Genomic DNA, 18,739 nt, shown 5'->3' on the forward strand with positions numbered 1-18,739 from the left:
ATTAATTTAAACTTATTTTGAAAATGAAAAACATTAAGAAAATGTGTGTGTGTGTGTGCGTGTGTGTTAACATAAATATTATTCATGGAAATCCCAACACCAAGCTATTGAAACTACAAGGATATGTGATATAAACATGCTTTACATTTGATTCCATCACATCTTATGTGTTGTTTCCTTTACATTGGTTATATGTTTGTTTCATATGTTTCCTTTACATTTGTTATATGTTTGTTTCATATGTTTCCTTTACATTTGTTGTATGTTTGTTTCATATGTTTCCTTTACATTTGTTATATGTTTGTTTCATATGTTTCCTTTACATTTGTTATATGTTTGTTTCATATGTTTCCTTTACATTTGTTGTATGTTTGTTTCATATGTTTCCTTTACATTTGTTATATATTTGTTTCATATGTTTCCTTTACATTTGTTATATGTTTGTTTCATATGTTTCCTTTACATTTGTTGTATGTTTGTTTCATATGTTTCCTTTACATTTGTTATATGTTTGTTTCATATGTTTCCTTTACATTTGTTATATGTTTGTTTCATATGTTTCCTTTACATTTGTTGTATGTTTGTTTCATATGTTTCCTTTACATTTGTTATATGTTTGTTTCATATGTTTCCTTTACATTTGTGACATGTTTGTTTCACATGTTTCCTTTACATTTGTTATATGTTTGTTTCATATGTTTCCTTTACATTTGTTATATGTTTGTTTCATATGTTTCCTTTACATTTGTTATATGTTTGTTTCATATGTTTCCTTTACATTTGTTATATGTTTGTTTCATATGTTTCCTTTACATTTGTTATATGTTTGTTTCATATGTTTCCTTTACATTTGTTGTATGTTTGTTTCATATGTTTCCTTTACATTTGTTATATGTTTGTTTCATATGTTTCCTTTACATTTGTTATATGTTTGTTTCATATGTTTCCTTTACATTTGTTGTATATTTGTTTCATATGTTTCCTTTACATTTGTTATATGTTTGTTTCATATGTTTCCTTTACATTTGTTATATGTTTGTTTCATATGTTTCCTTTACATTTGTTGTATGTTTGTTTCATATGTTTCCTTTACATTTGTTATATGTTTGTTTCATATGTTTCCTTTACATTTGTGACATGTTTGTTTCACATGTTTCCTTTACATTTGTTATATGTTTGTTTCATATGTTTCCTTTACATTTGTTATATGTTTGTTTCATATGTTTTCTTTACATTTGTTATATGTTTGTTTCATATGTTTCCTTTACATTTGTTATATGTTTGTTTCATATTTTTCCTTTACATTTGTTATATGTTTGTTTCATATGTTTTCTTTACATTCCCAGCTGGGATTTTCATCAGTTATCACCAGGTATCATCATGCAAAATGTTGCCTCGGTGTCAAAGACAACAATAATAAGAGCTTTACCAACAAGCCAATAGCCAAATGAGGTAGGCATACACTGTGCATGACTGAGCTGTGATGATAACACTCTAATACAGACTCACCCTACTTGTCTGTGTTTCATAATAGTGAGAGGGGTCAACTTTACCAGGCAATAGGGTTACCAAATTTGAAATTTTGCACCACCGACCGAATACTGTACAAACTCTTTAAAATCGGACTGTCTTTTGGAAAAAAATTGAAAATCCGGCAACCCTACAAGGGCAAGAGAACCCTCACAGTTTCACTTAAAACAGGGGAAAGTAAGTCATAGTTACCGTAATAGTAATAGCAAATTATAGCAAATTATAGCAAATTCAATTATATGGCTTTCACTTTAGCAGTGATAAATTCATGAACTTCTTTGAGGAAAAGATCATGATTATTAGAAAGCAAATTACGGACTCCTCTTTAAAACTGCGTATTCCTTCAAAGCTCAGTTGTCCTGAGTCTGCACAACTCTGCCAGGACCTAGGATCAAGAGAGACGCTCAAGTGTTTTAGTACTATATCTCTTGACACAATGATGAAAATAATCATGGCCTCTAAACCTTCAAGCTGCATACTGGACCCTATTCCAACTAAACTACTGAGAGCTGCTTCCTGTGCTTGGGCCTCCTATCTTGAACATAATAAACGGCTCTCTATCCACCGGATGTGTACCAAACTCACTAAAAGTGGCAGTAATAAAGCCTCTCTTGAAAAAGCCAAACCTTGACCCAGAAAATATAAAAAACTATCGGCCTATATCGAATCTTCCATTCCTCTCAAATTTTTTACAAAAGGCTGTTGTGCAGCAACTGCCTTCTTGAAGACAAACAATGTATACGTAATGCTTCAGTCTGGTTTTAGACCCCATCATAGCACTGAGACTGCACTTGTGAAGGTGGTAAATGACCTTCTAATGGCATCAGACCGAGGCTCTGCATCTGTCCTCGTGCTCCTAGACCTTAGTGCTGCTTTTGATACCATGGATCACCACATTCTTTTGGAGAGATTGGAAACCCAAATTGGTCTACACAGACAAGTTCTGGCCTGGTTTAGATCTTATCTGTCGGAAAGATATCAGTTTGTCTCTGTGAATGGTTTGTCCTCTGACAAATCAACTGTACATTTCTGTGTTCCTCAAGGTTCCGTTTTAGGACCACTATTGTTTTCACTATATATTTTACCTCTTGGGGATGTCATTCGAAAACATAATGTTAACTTTCACTGCTATGCGGATGACACACAGCTGTACATTTCAATGAAACATGGTGAAGCCCCAAAATTGCCCTCGCTAGAAGCATGTGTTTCAGACATAAGGAAGTGGATGGCTGCAAATGGTCTACTTTTAAACTCGAAATAAACAGAGATGCTTGTTCTAGGTCCCAAGAAACAAAGAGATCTTCTGTTGAATCTGACAATTAATCTTAATGGTTGTACAGTCATCTCAAATAAAACTGTGAAGGACCTTGGCGTTACTCTGGACCCTGATCTCTCTTTTGAAGAACATATCAAGACCATTTCAAGGACAGCTTTTTTCCATCTATGTAACATTGCAAAAATCAGAAACTTTCTGTCCAAAAATGATGCAGAAAAATGTATCCATGCTTTTGTCAGGTTAGGTTAGACTACTGCAATGCTCTACTTTACGGCTACCCGGATAAAGCACTAAATAGACTTCAGTTAGTGCTAAATACGGCTGCTAGAATCCTGACTAGAACCCAAAAAATGTATCATATTACTCCAGTGCTAGCCTCCCTACACTGGCTTCCTGTCAAAGCAAGGGCTGATTTCAAGGTTTTACTGCTAACCTACAAAGCATTACATGGGCTTGCTCCTACCTATCTCTCTGATTTGGTCCTGCCGTACATACCTACACGTACGCTACGGTCACAAGACGCAGGCCTCCTAATTGTCCCTAGAATTTCTAAGCAAACAGCTGGAGGCAGGGCTTTCTCCTATAGAGCTCAATTTTTATGGAACGGTCTGCCTACCCATGTCAGAGACGCAAACTCGGTCTCAACCTTTAAGTCTTTACTGAAGACTCATCTCTTCAGTGGGTCATATGATTGAGTGTAGTCTGGCCCAGGAGTGGGAAGGTGAACGGAAAGGCTCTGGAGCAACGAACCGCCCTTGCTGTCTCTGCCTGGCCGGTTCCCCTCTTTCCACTGGGATTCTCTGCCTCTAACCCTATTACAGGGGATGAGTCACTGGCTTACTGGGGCTCTCTCATACCGTCCCTGGGAGGGGTGCGTCACCTGAGTGGGTTGAGTCACTGATGTGATCATCCTGTCTGGGTTGGCGCCCCCCTGGGTTGTGCCGTGGCGGAGATCTTTGTGGGCTATACTCAGCCTTGTCTCAGGATGGTAAGTTGGTGGTTGAAGATATCCCTCTAGTGGTGTGGGGGCTGTGCTTTGGCAAAGTGGGTGGGGTTATATCCTTCCTATTTGGCCCTGTCCGGGGGTGTCCTCGGATGGGGCCATAGTGTCTCCTGTCCCCTCCTGTCTCAGCCTCCAGTATTTATGCTGCAGTAGTTTATGTGTCGGGGGGCTACAGTTTGTTATATCTGGAGTACTTCTCCTGTCCTATTCGGTGTCCTGTGTGAATTTAAGTGTGCTCTCTCTAATTCTCTCTTTCTCTCTTTCTTTCTCTCTCTCGGAGGACCTGAGCCCTAGGACCATGCCTCAGGACTACCTGACATGATGACTCCTTGCTGTCCCCAGTCCACCTGGCCGTGCTGCTGCTCCAGTTTCAACTGTTCTGCCTTATTATTATTGGACCATGCTGGTCATTTATGAACATTTGAACATCTTGGCCATGTTCTGTTATAATCTCCACCCGGCACAGCCAGAAGAGGACTGGCCACCCCACATAGCCTGGTTCCTCTCTAGGTTTCTTCCTAGGTTTGGCCTTTCTAGGGAGTTTTTCCTAGCCACCGTGCTTCTACACCTGCATTGCTTGCTGTTTGGGGTTTTAGGCTGGGTTTCTGTACAGCACTTTGAGATATCACCTGATGTACGAAGGGCTATATAAATACATTTGATTTGATTCGATTTGAAATGCCCATTCAAACACAAAACAGTCAAACTCCCAGATATTACCTACAGGCTCACATTTCATTTGAATGCTGTGCTTTACTTTGAAACCAAAGACAATTCTTCTCCACAATGGAGAGAAGAACAGGACACCAGGAGAAAAATAACGCTGTCATGTTCATTGTCCCAATGGTATGATGTGTGATGCAAGTTGATATGGGCTGAATTACAGGCCACTTGTCAATAAATCTCTTGTTCCAATTAATGAAAGCATGAGTGACTTATTTCAATGGGGATTTATTATAATTACTGTACAGGTAATGAATGTGTATGACACAGGTTGAACCAGTACCACTCGGAAAGCAGTGTTATCCGTCACGAAACAATATTTCTCCACAACAACAACCCACCACTTCTCTACAGCAACAGGCAGGTCAATCATTTGGCTACACCATTAGTAACGGTAATGACCTGTGACCTATCTCTTTTTCTTGAGTTGTGTTAGCCAGGCGAGACCTGTCCAATGCAAAACCAGTGTGAGCTATTCAAGGGAGACAAGTTTACATGTTTGTGTTTACGTGGTATACTAGCAGTCATTGACAACGGGAGCAAAGTGAAAAAATAAAGTATGATGGTCATTGTTAATATGTTTGTAGGACAAAATATGCACATTTTCTAATGAAGATGGGTGAAATTAGTATTCAGCATATTTTATTGTCTAATGATTTTCTAATGTTACACAGTAGCCATTCAAATCAGGAGTGTGTACAGTATCCGGTGCCTATCAAATGTACTTTATTATAAATCTGTGTAAGTGGTGTTGTACATAACAGAGAAAGTGTAAAAACATACAAAAGATCACATGCAGATAGCAGGGATGAAGAACATTACATCCAAATTCCTATCACTTTAATTTCTCCTTGATGGATAGAAAATGTGACCATCGAACTGAGATTCAATCATATTGCAATGTCAAGTGAAGATAGGAGTGTTGCCGAAACTATGAAGTGTGTATTGTAATATTATATAATAATATTACAATTGTAATAATAATATGATTGGGTATGATCGCACATGTAAAAGTGACACAATATACCATACGCTCTTCAGATGCAAATAAATTAGGATGGAAAAGAGACAGATCCCGCAGAAGGTATGCAAAATGGCAAGATGTTGAATGAAAGAAAATAACTTGTTTTGCATGGCCATTCAGAGCCATGACCATTCATTTATTTACGGCGTAAACAAAGGCCATCAATGCAAAATTCTATGCAAACAAAGGGCTGTGTTTGAGAGTGACAGGATGTCTGTGCTTAAAGCAAACACATGCCGTTGACCTTTAGGTCATTATTTTGTACTGCGTCCATATTAGGTCAACCTAAGCATGTTTTGGCTGTCCGAATATCAATACCATAAATATAATATAACCCTATATGATACGGTGCGTTCTGCATGACTATCAAATATTAAGAGAAAATATCAGCCGGTACAACAATTCAGGACTGTTTACTCGAATATGCCATTGAAAGGAAGATTTGCCCACCAGCTCATCAAGCTATGCCTACAGTAGTTTGTAAAATGATTGGAATTGACAGTGGCCAGCATTAAACTGCATCAACAACACCACCCACTTACTGTGTTTTTATGAGGAGGCTCGGGAGGCAAAATTAAGCTGCTGTCTGGAAGGACATGGCCCGGGACGCAGCCTGACTAAGAAGATTAGATAAGATTTACTTGTCAGCAACACTGCTCTCACGACACTGGACATAGCAACAGGTCAGTGGGTACTATATGGCGTTCTAGCATTCACCATGGAGTGTGACGGCATTGACCTGAAAAGAGCAGAGCTATTTTCATTCTGACATTCTGACTTTCATTCTCTTCACCTTTATTCCTACCATCTGGCTGTTGGGAAAGGTCTGTATTTAGCCTCCTATTTGTCTGTATAAAGGGTAGTGCTATTACATGTTTATTTGTAATGGTTTGTTGAAGCTCTCAGTGAATGAATCTCCAGAATTAGCTGTATTACAGAGACATCATCCGAATGGAGGTGGCAGAATTGTGGATGCAGGACTGATATTATATAGCCTGGTCACAGATTTTGTTCTATGGGCACACCTCAACAACAACTTTCTTTTCTCAGTTAGGATAGGACAATGTGAGGAGATACTACAGCAGCATGGCGACGCACATCCTGTGGTGTGCGTTTGCATGGACATTCAAGGGTCTGTTATGTACCTGCAGGTTCTTCTGGGTGAGTGTGTGTCCAATAGCTTGGTCGCAGATCTGTTTATGCAACTCTTTGCCAAGAGTGACAATGACCATAGGAGTTAGCTACATACAGCCCAAACTGGGCTATGTGTCCTATCTGATAATTATAGCTTTGACAACCCTCTTGCTCTGGAAATACTGTATGACTGTCATTGATTTTTGATGCAGGTGAGCCCATACTACTCAATCAAATACATGCCCAATGAACCTCACAGAACAGGGAAGGATCAAGTGAAACAAAAAACAGGTAATGGATGAGAGTTGTCCTCAGTAAATAATGAAAACAGAACAAAATGTAGACTATTGTGACACATACTGGCATAGAATTGGTGTTCTAAAGGACTCTACTCTAATCCTCTCATCTATGTGTGTTATAAACTCAGCAAAAAAAGACTCTCACTGTCAACTGCGTTTATTTTCAGCAAACTTAACATGTGCAAATATTTGTATGAACATAACAAGATTCATCAACTGAGACATATACTGAACAAGTTCCACAGACATATGATTAACAGAAATGGAAAAATGTGTCCCTGAACAAAGGGGGGGGGGGGGGCAAAATCAAAAGTAACAGTCAGTATCTGGTGTGGCCACCAGCTGCATTAAGTACTGCAGTGCATCTCCTCCTCGTGGACTGCACCAGATTTGCCAGTTCTTGCTGTGAAATGTTACCCCACTCTTCCACCAAGGCACCTGCAACTTCTCTGACATTTCTGGGGGGAATGGCCCTAGTCCTCACCCTCCGATCCAACAGGTCCCAGACGTGCTCAATGGGATTGAGATCCCGGCTCTTTGCTGGCCATGGCAGAACACTGACATTCCTGTTTTGCAGGAAATTGCGCACAGAACGTGCAGTATGGCTGGTGGCAGTGTCATGCTGGAGGGTCATGTCAGGATGAGCCTGCAGGAAGGGTACCACATGAGGGACGAGGATGTCTTCCCTGTAACAAACAGTGTTGAGATTGCCAGCAATGACAACAAGCTCAGTCCGATGATGCTGTGACACACCACCCCAGACCATAATAGTCCCTCCACCTCCACATCGATCCCGCTCCAGAGTACAGGCCTCGGTGTAAAGCTCATTCCTTCGACGATAAACGCAAATCCAACCATCTCCCCTGGTGAGACAAAACCGTGACTCGTCAGTGAAGAACACTTTTTGCCAGTCCTGTCTGGTCCAGCGACGGTGGGTTTGTGCCCATAAGCGCATTGTTACTGGTGATGTCTGGTGAGGACCTGCCTTACAACAGGCCTACAAGCCCTCTGTCCAGCCTCTCTCAGCCTATTGCGGACAGTCTGAACACTGATGGAGGGATTGTGCATTCCTGGTGTAACTCGGGCAGTTGTACAAATCCTGTGCAGGTGTTGCTACATGTGGTCTGCCACTACGAGAACGATCAGTTGTCCATCCTGTCTCCCTGTAGAACTGTCTTAGGCGTCTCACAGTATGGGCATTGGAATTTATTGCCCTGGCCACATCTGCAGTTCTCTTGCCTCCTTGCAGCATGCCTATGGCACGTTCACACAGATGAACAGGGACCCTGGGCATCTTTCTTTTGGTGTTTTTCAGAGTCAGTAGAAAGGCCTCTTTAGTGTCCTAAGTTTTCATAACTGTGACCTTAATTGCCTACCGTCTGTAAGCTGTTAGTGTCTTAACGACCGTTCCACAGGTGCATGTTCATTAATTGTTTGTGGTTCATTGAACAAGCATGGGAAACTGTGTTTAAACCCTTTACAGTGAAGATATGTGAAGTTATTTGGATTTTTACGAATTGTCTTTGAAAGACAGGGTCCTGAAAAAGGGACGTTTCTTTTTTTTGCTGAGTTTGGAATATAATAGAATACAATAGAATAGAATTTTGGTCTCTGTATGTATTGGATTGTTGATTTCCAGGCTCAGCGAATCAGGAAATACCAGGAAGTCATGATAGCAGTGCCATGCAGAGGAGACTGTCCAAAGCTGAGAGGGAGATTCAGGCCCTCAAGACCCAGATCACCTTTGAGAGGGCAACATGGGAGAGGAAGTTTGTGGAACTGCAGGTGATACAGCAGGACCTACGTTATCAGGTGTGTGTGTGTGGGTGTACCCAGCTTAAGAAAGCTGCTGTAATGGGCGAGTTCTGTCGCTCTATCGATGAAGGGCTGAGGGAGACTGAGCCTTTTCTGAGCTCAGAGGACACCATGGACCAGAAGTGGTCATCTATTAGCTCAGTGCTCTATCAGGCAGCGTCCCACTCCATTGGCTACAGTTGTAGGAAACATCAGGACTGGTTCGATGAGAACTGACACCACAACAACCTTACTGGACATTATGCACAAAGCACACAGAGCTACTCTCAACAGCCCCACATCTGCTACCCTCCGCCGGCAATGGCGTGCATCACCCAAGGAAGTGCAAACAACCTTGTATGCTCTGCAGAACGAATGGTAGACGAACAAGGCACAGGAAATCCAAATTTATACAGAAAAAACGACATGCACAATTTCTACAACTCAGCTAAAGCTATCATAGTCCCTAGAAGTTGCTCCATCACCCCCCTGATAACAACTGATGGTCTGACTCTCTTGAAAGACCAAAACCAGATCCTGATAATGTGGGCTGACCACTTTGAAGCACTACTCAATCAGCGTTCTCCTACAGACCACTCCATCCTGGAAGAACTGCCTGTCCGTCCACCCATTCAAGACGTCCACCATTCACCAACCTTCCAAGAGGTGTTATCAGCTATCCTTTCCCTCAAGAACAACAAGGCTCCTGCCACTGAGAGCACCCCGGCAGAGCTACTGAAGAAGGCAGGTTACTTGTGCACCAGAACTCTCTACCAGTACGTCACTGAGGTTTGGGACGGGGAGATCGTCCCACAACAGTGGTGGGATGCAAACATTGCCACCGAACAAGGGTGCCAAGTCCATCTGGGACAAACAGACGGGGGATACCCATTCTGGCTGATGCCAGCAAGGTCCTGATGCGCCTTCAGAAAGAACAGGAGTACGGTCGACATGATATTCACTGCACAGCAACTCCAGAAGAAGTGCTGTGAACAACATCCGTACCTTTTCATGGCCTTTGTCGACCTTTCCAAGAAGGCCTTCGACACAGTGAGCAGGGAACTACTATGGGGCATTCTACTCAAATATTGCAGGCTGTCCAGACAAATTTATCAACATCCTTTGCCAGTTGCATGATAGGATGATGGCGGGTGGCCATAGGAGGGCAGGAGTCAGTGGCCTTTGGAGTAAGCATCGGTATGAGGCAGGGGTGTGTGCTGGCACCTGTACTCTTTAACATCTTCCTCCTATGTGTCACCCTGCTTCTCCACAAGGAGCTTGAGGACAGTAGCGGGGTTGCGGTGGACTTCAGGCTAGATGGAACCCTATTCAACATCAGGAGGCCCCAAGCAACCACCAGGGTTTTGACGGAACGGGTTCTTGAGCTGCAGTATTCTAATGACTGTGCTCTTGTGGCCCACACTCCGGAAGAACTTCGGTCCGCGAGGGTATATAGCAGGATGGGACTGTCTAGCAACAGCACCAAGACAGAGGGGGTCTGCCAATGGAGACCCAGCCCTCCACCCACCATGCCTGTCTTCACCATTGAACACAAATCCCTGGCAATAGTCACATCCTCCAAATACCTGGGCAGCATCCTCTCGGAGAACTGCAGCATCAACCTCGAAATTAAAAATAGGATCAAGCAAGCATCAGCTGCCTTCGGGAAACTCAGACGCAGGGTCTTCCAAAACAGGAACCTCCACACCAAAGTCGCAATCTATCAAGCCGTCTGCATCACCACACTTCTATACAGCTGTGAATCCTAGGTCACTTACAGTTGCCACAACAAGCAGTTTGAGCGATTCCACAGAAGATGCCTGCAGCGCATCCTGGGAATCACCTGGTGTGACCGTGTGGCCCATACAGAAATACTTGCTACTGTAAGACCAACTGCAAGAGTATGGAGGCCATGGTCACCCAACACCAACTGCACTGTCTCGGGAGCTCTTGCAGTGGAAGATCCTGTATGGCCAGCTACATCTTGGCCGGTGGTCTGCAGAGGGGGCCAGCTACATCTTGGCCAGCGGTCTGCAGAGGGGGCCAGCTACATCTTGGCCGGCGATCTGCAGAGGGGGCCAGCTACATCTTGGCCGGCAGTCTGCAGAGGGTGCCAGCTACATCTTGGCCGGCGGTCTGCAGAGGGTGCCAGCTACATCTTGGCCGGCGGTCTGCAGAGGGGGCCAGCTACATCTTGGCCGGCGGTCTGCAGAGGGGGCCAGCTACATCTTGGCCGGCGGTCTGCAGAGGGGGCCAGCTACATCTTGGCCGGCGGTCTGCAGAGGGGGCCAGCTACATCTTGGCCGGCGGTCTGCAGGGGGCAGATGAAGCACTACAAGGACCAGCTGAAAACATTGCTGAAGAAGTGCAACATCAAACCCACAGACGTGGAGGATTCTGCTGCTGACTGTTCCAACTGGTGGCAGATCTGCCAGAGCGAGGTACAGAGGTGGGAGGAGAGGAGCACAAACAGTTCAGAATACATACAACCACGCCTGCCCCCACCAACACAGACTGCATATGCCTCACCTGCAATAAAGTTTGTGGATCTCGGATTGGACTCTACAGTCCCAAATAATTCAGCGTTAACTCAAAAGTGGAGGTAATCATCGGATACGATGAACTAATGTAAAGTAACGTGTGTCTGAGTGTGTGTGTGTGTGTGTGTTTGTGAGCGCCTGTATGATTATGTGTTAGTGTGTGTTTCATAATTTAGTCATAATAATAACTTGATGACAGCTTTGTTTTATTTTGATCAGCTGATCTCTGTAGCCAGGCCTGGAAGTTTACCTCAGGTGGGCAGCTTTGAGGACCTTGGCGAGTCAGAGGTGGAAAACAGACAGTCGTACGATGGAAAGAACCAGGACAGCTCAAGTAAATCACATGATCAACAGTACTTGATTTGCTGTAATCATCATATGGGATTTAAAATGGACATTGCACTCCAACATAAAAGCTTGTCAGATGTTTCCATACCTCAAAAGTAGAGTAGTGTTCAGATAAGTCCATGTCACAGGCCATTTGTTGCGTAGATCAAGCTATATGCTTTAATCCCAAATTAATGGAAAAGATAAGTGTTTTCCTAGTTCCAGATTTTATTCGTGCTCATCTTTTCCATTCATTTGTGGTTAAGGCATATAACTAGATCTACACACCCAAAGTCTTGGAGCATGTATTCATCTTGCAATTGGGCTAGTTTTGAGGTCTGAAAACATCAGACATTTTTTAATTGTGTAGTGTTATCTCCCTTTGAGAACTGCATTTTGAATAGCAAAGAATAATCTTATCCATTACTTAAAATAACAGGCAGCCATTCCAACCGAAGCAAAGGGTCTGAGAGGATGTCATCAACAGGCGACACATGCCAAAGCAGCTTGTCTGGCAGCCAGGTCTCATTGAACTCAGCATTTGGCTTCAGACCCATTTCTGCTCTGTCTCCAGCCACCAGGTAGAGCCATTTCTCTTCACCTGCTCCCAGCTGTGTCAAAAGGCCATTAAACTTAAAAATCTGTTTGACACTTGTTTTCAGACCTCAAAATTGGTCCATGGAAAGCACCATGTAATTTCCAGATTTGCAGTGCTTATCTTTTCCATTAATTTGGAGTTGAGACATGTAGCTGGATCTACGCAAAAAAATGACAACTTTTGAGGTCTGTAAGAATGTCTACACAGCCAGCCCAATTCTGATATGTTTTACACTAATTTGTATTTTGACCAATCACATGAAATCTTTTTCGGAGCTGATCTGATTGGTCAAAAGACCAAATAGTGAAACAAAGATTCTAATTGGACTGCCTGTGTAAACATAGCCAAACAGACCTGGGTTGTTATTTCAATATTTCTTTGAGTATTTTAGAACAATGTGGCTAAAATTGACCACTTACATTTTGAAGTATTTATAAGTATTTAAAAAAAATTATCCTATAGCCTACAATTTTCAAATATTTGTTTCCAAATTCATTATTTCAAACATCCCTAGGACCAAACAGACCTGGGTTTAAATGCAGTATTTAAATATTTGTATTTGAAAATACACTGCCTGTATATCTGAGTATTTTCAAATGCATTCCAATATTCAAAAGAAAAATATCAAAATCCTTACTTCAAAATATCTTTGAGAGTAATCGTGCCTGTTTGAACCCAGGTCTGATCTGAAAACTTTGATTTTAGAGTGTAATGTCCCTTTAAATCCTATTCATTTTAAGCCATCTAAAAAGAGCAAATCTTCCGTCCCCCCAGTGGGAGCTCCTGGAGGAGCTACACCGGTCCACACCGGGTCTTTGTGCCTCACTCCCCCCTGGACCTGCAGACGGGACACCGGGTTCGAGTCCTGCTGCCCTCGGGACGGATCAGCACAGGCACGGTTCGTTACCTGGGCCACCTGGAGGGGGAGCCAGACTTCCATATGGGAGTGGAGCTGGAATCACTTGAACACGGGCAGCAAGATGGCACACACAGGGGACAGTGCTACTTTGAATGGTAAGTATTCTTCATTTACCAAGAATATGTAGTTTTAAATCAGTTATTCTGTAAATAAGGGATGTTTCATCCTTACATTTTTACATTGGTAGAATTGTGAGAGATTTGCTGTTGACTATAAATATGTCTCTATTTTTAGAGGTGACAGGAAAAGGTTCTACAGTGCTTTTAGTTATAACTGAAAGGGTTTATTTACTTGAAAGAAGTTATTCACTGAATCCTGTTGTTTACAGTAGTAGGGCCTCCAGGCCGCTCACACACACAAGTAACAATTTGAAATAATTGTTTATTGAAAAATCTATTCATTTTCTAAATGCCATTGTGGACATGGATGGAAAGTTGTTTGATTTTGAAACTGTGTTTAGAGACTATGGGGATGTTTGTTCAAATCATATGTATGCTCAACTGCTCTCTGCTATATCCCCCACATGGAAAGCTAAGATGAAGAAAGTAATGCATAATTTAACTGTATGTAATCCTACTATAAAAAACTAAAAAATGTATTCAAAAAGCTAAAATCAACTCTGAAATATACCAATTCACTTTCCATCACCTATCTGCAATTCCATACAAATGTCAAACATATTGGAAAGATCCCAATACCATGGAACCCAATACCATGGAAGCAGGTCTACAATTTCACATACAAAACATCAATAGATACTCAAGAGACTTTCAGTTAGGGATTCTCCGGTACCTTGTATTACTCATAGCCAGTAGTTCTGAAAGTAGTGCCCACAAGCAAAAAGTGGTACCCGATAATTGCTTACTACATCACATATGTGCAGATACACTCTCTCTTGCTCTGCTCTGTGTGATTCTATCTAGCTGTCAACAAAGAAAATGCTGTCCATTTAGTGTATTGAGCAAGACTCTAAATGAAGGTTCTGTCATGAAGAGGAGGACATAATACATCTGTTTTGGTACTGTCAGACAGTGACCTCCTTTTGGCTACAGGTTCAAGGCTAGCTTTCCCATCACTCCATCAAACTACGTATTAACCCCCAACTTATCATCTTGGGTGACGTCATTGTCCATATCCCCTCAATTAATGACACAATACTTCTGCTAGGCAAAATATTCATATTCAAAACACTAAGTTCTACATCTCTAACACCCAACCTGTTGAAACAATTCATTAGCAATTCCCGGGGCCACCCACACATACAATGAATGCACACAGTCGCTTTGGATAAAAGTGTCTGCAATATTATATTATTTGGGTAGCCAGGCAATATCTATTTGAGAAAGTCCACAACATTGTTATTGAACAATATTAATTCAAATGAACATATGCTACTATAAGGGTAAAATGATCCATATGCCATGGAGTGTAAGCAAACAATGTTTGTCCTTATTTCTTTTTGGTATTAGAATACTACACCATGGCATTGCTGATAACGGTCTTGTCCAAATGTGTTGCATCGTGTGTTTTTCCGTTTGAGTATCGTCATGATTGTACATCATCCTCCGTTTTTACGCTTGTCTTGTCACTGTATTATCGACTTGTTTGTATTTTGTAAAATAAAAAAAAGAATATAGAAAATATGCTTCCGTGCTCAAGACACACGTTGACATGTGCTGCTGACGTTGTCATTGGTTGACTTAACATGCAAATATCAACCTCAAAGCAAACGTGAGTAGCACGTGTTTGTCAAAAGAGGGGAACAAAATGATATGAAAAACCATATACAGCAGTATATATTGTACATGTATACAATGTTATATGTGGGATGAGTACTAACACTGTTTTCATTATGTTCTGGAATACAATAATAGTCTTGTCGCATCAAATAGTAATTGCTTATTACGCATTTGGATAAAAGTACACTATACATACAAATGTATGTGGACACCCCTTCAAATTAGTGGATTTAGCAATTTCAGCCATCCTGAGAGGAAAATAAAAGCCATGCAATCTCCATTGACAAACATTGGCAGTAGAATGGCCTTACTGAAGAGCTCAGTGACTTTCAATGTGGCAATGTCATAGGATGCCACCTTTCCAACAAGTCAGTTCGTCAAATTTCTGCCCAGCTAAAGCTGCCCTGGTGGAAACGTCTAGGAGCAACAACGGCTCAGCTGCCAAGTGGTAGCCCACACAAGCTCACAGAACGGGATCGCCGAGAGCTGAAGCGCGTAGCGTGTAAAAATCGTCTGTCCTTGGTTGCAATACTTACTACCGAGTTCCAAACTGCCATTGGAAGTAACTGTTAATCGGGAACTGCGCAATGCCAAGTGTTAGCTGGAGTGGTTTTAAGCTCACTGCCATTGGACTCTGGAGCAGTGGAAATGCGTTCTCTGGCGTGATTGATCTGGGGCTTTTTCATGGATCGGGCTTGGCCCTTTAGTTCCTTTGAAGAGGAAATTTAACGGTACATTATACAATGACATTCTAAACTATTCTGTACTCAGGGTAGGGAAGGCCCTTTCCTGTTTCAGCATGACAATGCCCCTGTGCAAAAATTGAGATACATACATAAATGGTTAGTTGAGATCTGTGTGGAAGAACTTGACTGGCTTGCACAGAGCCCTGACCTCAACCCCATCGAACACCTTTGGGGTGAATTGAAACGCTGACCGCGAGTCAGGCCTAATCACCCAACATCAGTGCCCAACCTCACTAATGCTCTTGTGGCTGAATGGAAACATTTCCCAGCAGCAATGTTCCAACATGAAAAGTGAAAAGCCTTCCCAGAAGAGTGAAGGTTGTTATAGCAGCAAAGGGGGGACCAACTCCATATGAATGCCCATGATTTAGGAACGAGATGTTTGATGAGCAGGTGTCCACATACTTTTGTATTTATTCTCTTTATCGGGAAATATGATATTAAGTAGGGATATTTTTATAACAGTGCCTTATTAACCAATGGTCTGCCTCATTTTTAATCTAAGGTATTTAAATCTAACTGCCATGTGGTGACTGTCTGTTTCCCTTCCCTTGCAGCAAGGCTGGCCACGGTGCCTTTGTGCCATTCACCAAGCTGTTGATGGCCTGGGAGTGATGACATCACAGTCTCTATGGTGGAGGGTCACATCTGGATATTTCATATGGACTCTTTGGCATCAATTACGAATGGTCTCTAAAAGTAAACTTACAATACTGGTCAAAAGTTTTAGAACACCTACTCATTCAAGGGTATTTCTTTGTGTTTACTATATTCTGCAGAGTAGAATACTAAAACTATATAATAACACATATGGAATCATGTAGTAACCAAATAAAGTGTTAAACAAATCAAAATATATTTTATTTGAGAGAGATTCTTCAAATAGCCACCCTTTGCCTTGATGACAGCTTTGCACACTGCATTCTCTCAACCAGCTTCACCTGGAATGCTTTTCCAACAGTCTTGAAGGAGTTCCCACATATGCTGAGCACTTGTTGGTTGCTTTTTATTTACTCTGTGGTCCGACTTATACCAAACCATCTCAACTGGGTTGAGGTCGGGGGATTGTGAAGGCCAGGTCTTCTGATGTAGCACTCCATCACTCTCATTTGTGGTAAAATATCCCTTACACAGCCTGGAGGTGTGTTAGGTCATAAATCACACAGTGTCACCAGCAAAGCACCCCCACAACATAACACCTCTTCCTCCATGCTTTACGGTTGGAAATACAAATGCGGAGATCATCCGTTTACCCACATCGTGTCTCACAACGACACGGTGGTTGGATCCAAAAATCTCCAATTTGGACTCCAGACCAAAGGACACATTTCCACCTGTCTAATGTCCATTGCTTGTGTTTCTTGGCCCAAGCAAGTCTCTTCTTCTCATTGGTGTCCTTTAGTAATGGTTTCTTTGCAGCAATTTGACCATGAAGGCCTGATTCACACAGTCTCCTCTGATCAGTTGATGTTGAGATGTGTATGTTACTTGAACTCTGTGAAGCATTTATTTGGGCTGCAATATCTGAGTCTGGTAACTCTAATGAACGTATCCTTTGCAGCTGAGGTAACTTCCATTCCTGTGGCGGTCCTCATGAGAGCCAATTTCATCATAGCGCTTGATGGTTTTTGCGACTGCAATTGAAGAAACATTCAACGTTCTTGAAATGTTCCGTATTGGCTGACATTCATATCTTAAAGTAATGATGGACTGTCGTTTCGCTTTGCTTATTTGAGCTGTTCTTGCAATAATATTGCCTTGGTCTTTTACCAAATAGGTCTATCTTCTGTCGAACACAACTGATTGGCTGAAATACATTTTAAGAAGGAAAGTACTTCCCCAAATGAACTTTTAAGAAGGCACATCTATTAATTGAAATGCATGAGGGTGACTACCTCATGAAGCTGGCTGAGAGAATGCCAAGAGTGTGCAAAGCTGTCATACATTTTGATATGTTTAACACTTGTTTTGTTTACTACATGATTCCATATGTGTTATTTCATAGTTTTTATGTCTTCACTATTATTCCACAATGTAGAAAATAGTACAAATAAAGAAAAACCCTTGAATGAGTAGGGGTTCTAAAACGTTTGACCGGTAATGTATAGGCACAAGTTTATTGAGAATATGGCACCCCTGATGTATCTACTGTACAACCAACATGCTTCAAAGATCATAGAAGTGTCAACATCGGCCCTGTATTAAAGACCAACATTGGCAAAAGAAAAAGAGAATAAAATTGTAAATACTATATACAGTAGTATATGCTGTACATGTATACAGTGGTATATGTGGGATGAGCACTAACAATGTTGTCTTTGTGTTCAGAAATAAAGTAACAATCTTGTAGCATCAACTAGTATTAGCTTATTATGCGTTTTGATAAAAGTACAGTATATCTTGCCAATAGAAACATTTGGTATTATGGATGTGCAATACACATTTAGAGTCTCCCAATGACAAATACTAGAACATACAGTGCCGTGAAATAGTATTTGCCCCATTTCTGATTTGATCTATTTTTTTGCATATTTTTGATACCGAATGTTATCAGATCTTTAACCAAAACCTAATGATAGATAAAGGGAACCTGAGTTGACAAATAACAGCAAAAATGTATACTTATTTGATTTACTTAATTAACAAATTTATGGCGCACCCAAAGTAATAGCCCCCTTACATTCAATAACTGGTTGTGCCACCTTTTGCTGCAATGATCAGTCTCTCACCGTTTGCTGCAATGATCAGTCTCTCACATTTTGCTGCAATGATCAGTCTCTCACATACGACACCAGTCGTAATGGTCCTAAGGCAGCACAAAGCATCCCCAAACCATCACACTACCACCACCATGCTTGACCGTTGGTATGAGGTTCTTCCTGTGGAATGCAGTGCTTGGTTTTTGCCAGACATAACGGGACCCATGTCATCATTATAAATATATATATATATACTTTTGACTCTTCTGTCCATAGAACATTCTTCCAAGAGTATTGATGATCATCCAGGTGCTTCCAGACAAACTTGAGACAACTTTTTGGACAAGATGGGTCCCATTATGTCTGGCGAAAACCAAACACTGCATTC

The 18,739-nt window shown here is 41.7% G+C and overlaps 1 protein-coding gene across 4 annotated transcripts; it reads left to right on the forward strand.

Annotated features, from left to right (window-relative positions):
* Window positions 1-6,092: 6,092 nt before the first annotated feature.
* LOC118367341 (centrosome-associated protein 350-like) lies at window positions 6,093-18,008 on the forward strand. Of its 4 annotated transcripts, none has more exons than XM_035750698.2 (8): window positions 6,094-6,239; window positions 6,607-6,717; window positions 6,903-6,981; window positions 8,629-8,801; window positions 11,543-11,657; window positions 12,090-12,231; window positions 13,023-13,262; window positions 16,210-18,008. In XM_035750698.2, the coding sequence occupies exons 2-8, from the start codon at window positions 6,643-6,645 to the stop codon at window positions 16,265-16,267; spliced, it is 882 nt and encodes a 293-aa protein (XP_035606591.1). In that variant the 5' UTR covers window positions 6,094-6,239; window positions 6,607-6,642; the 3' UTR covers window positions 16,268-18,008. The 4 variants fall into 4 exon arrangements, with proteins under 4 accessions (XP_052350094.1, XP_035606591.1, XP_052350093.1 ...); XM_052494133.1 differs by having other exon boundaries at window positions 6,095-6,239; window positions 8,629-8,774; XM_035750697.2 differs by having other exon boundaries at window positions 6,233-6,380.
* Window positions 18,009-18,739: the final 731 nt, after the last annotated feature.

Source organism: Oncorhynchus keta, chromosome 34 (genome assembly GCF_023373465.1).
Source record: "Oncorhynchus keta strain PuntledgeMale-10-30-2019 chromosome 34, Oket_V2, whole genome shotgun sequence".
In the NCBI taxonomy this organism is placed as follows: Eukaryota; Metazoa; Chordata; class Actinopteri; order Salmoniformes; family Salmonidae; genus Oncorhynchus; species Oncorhynchus keta.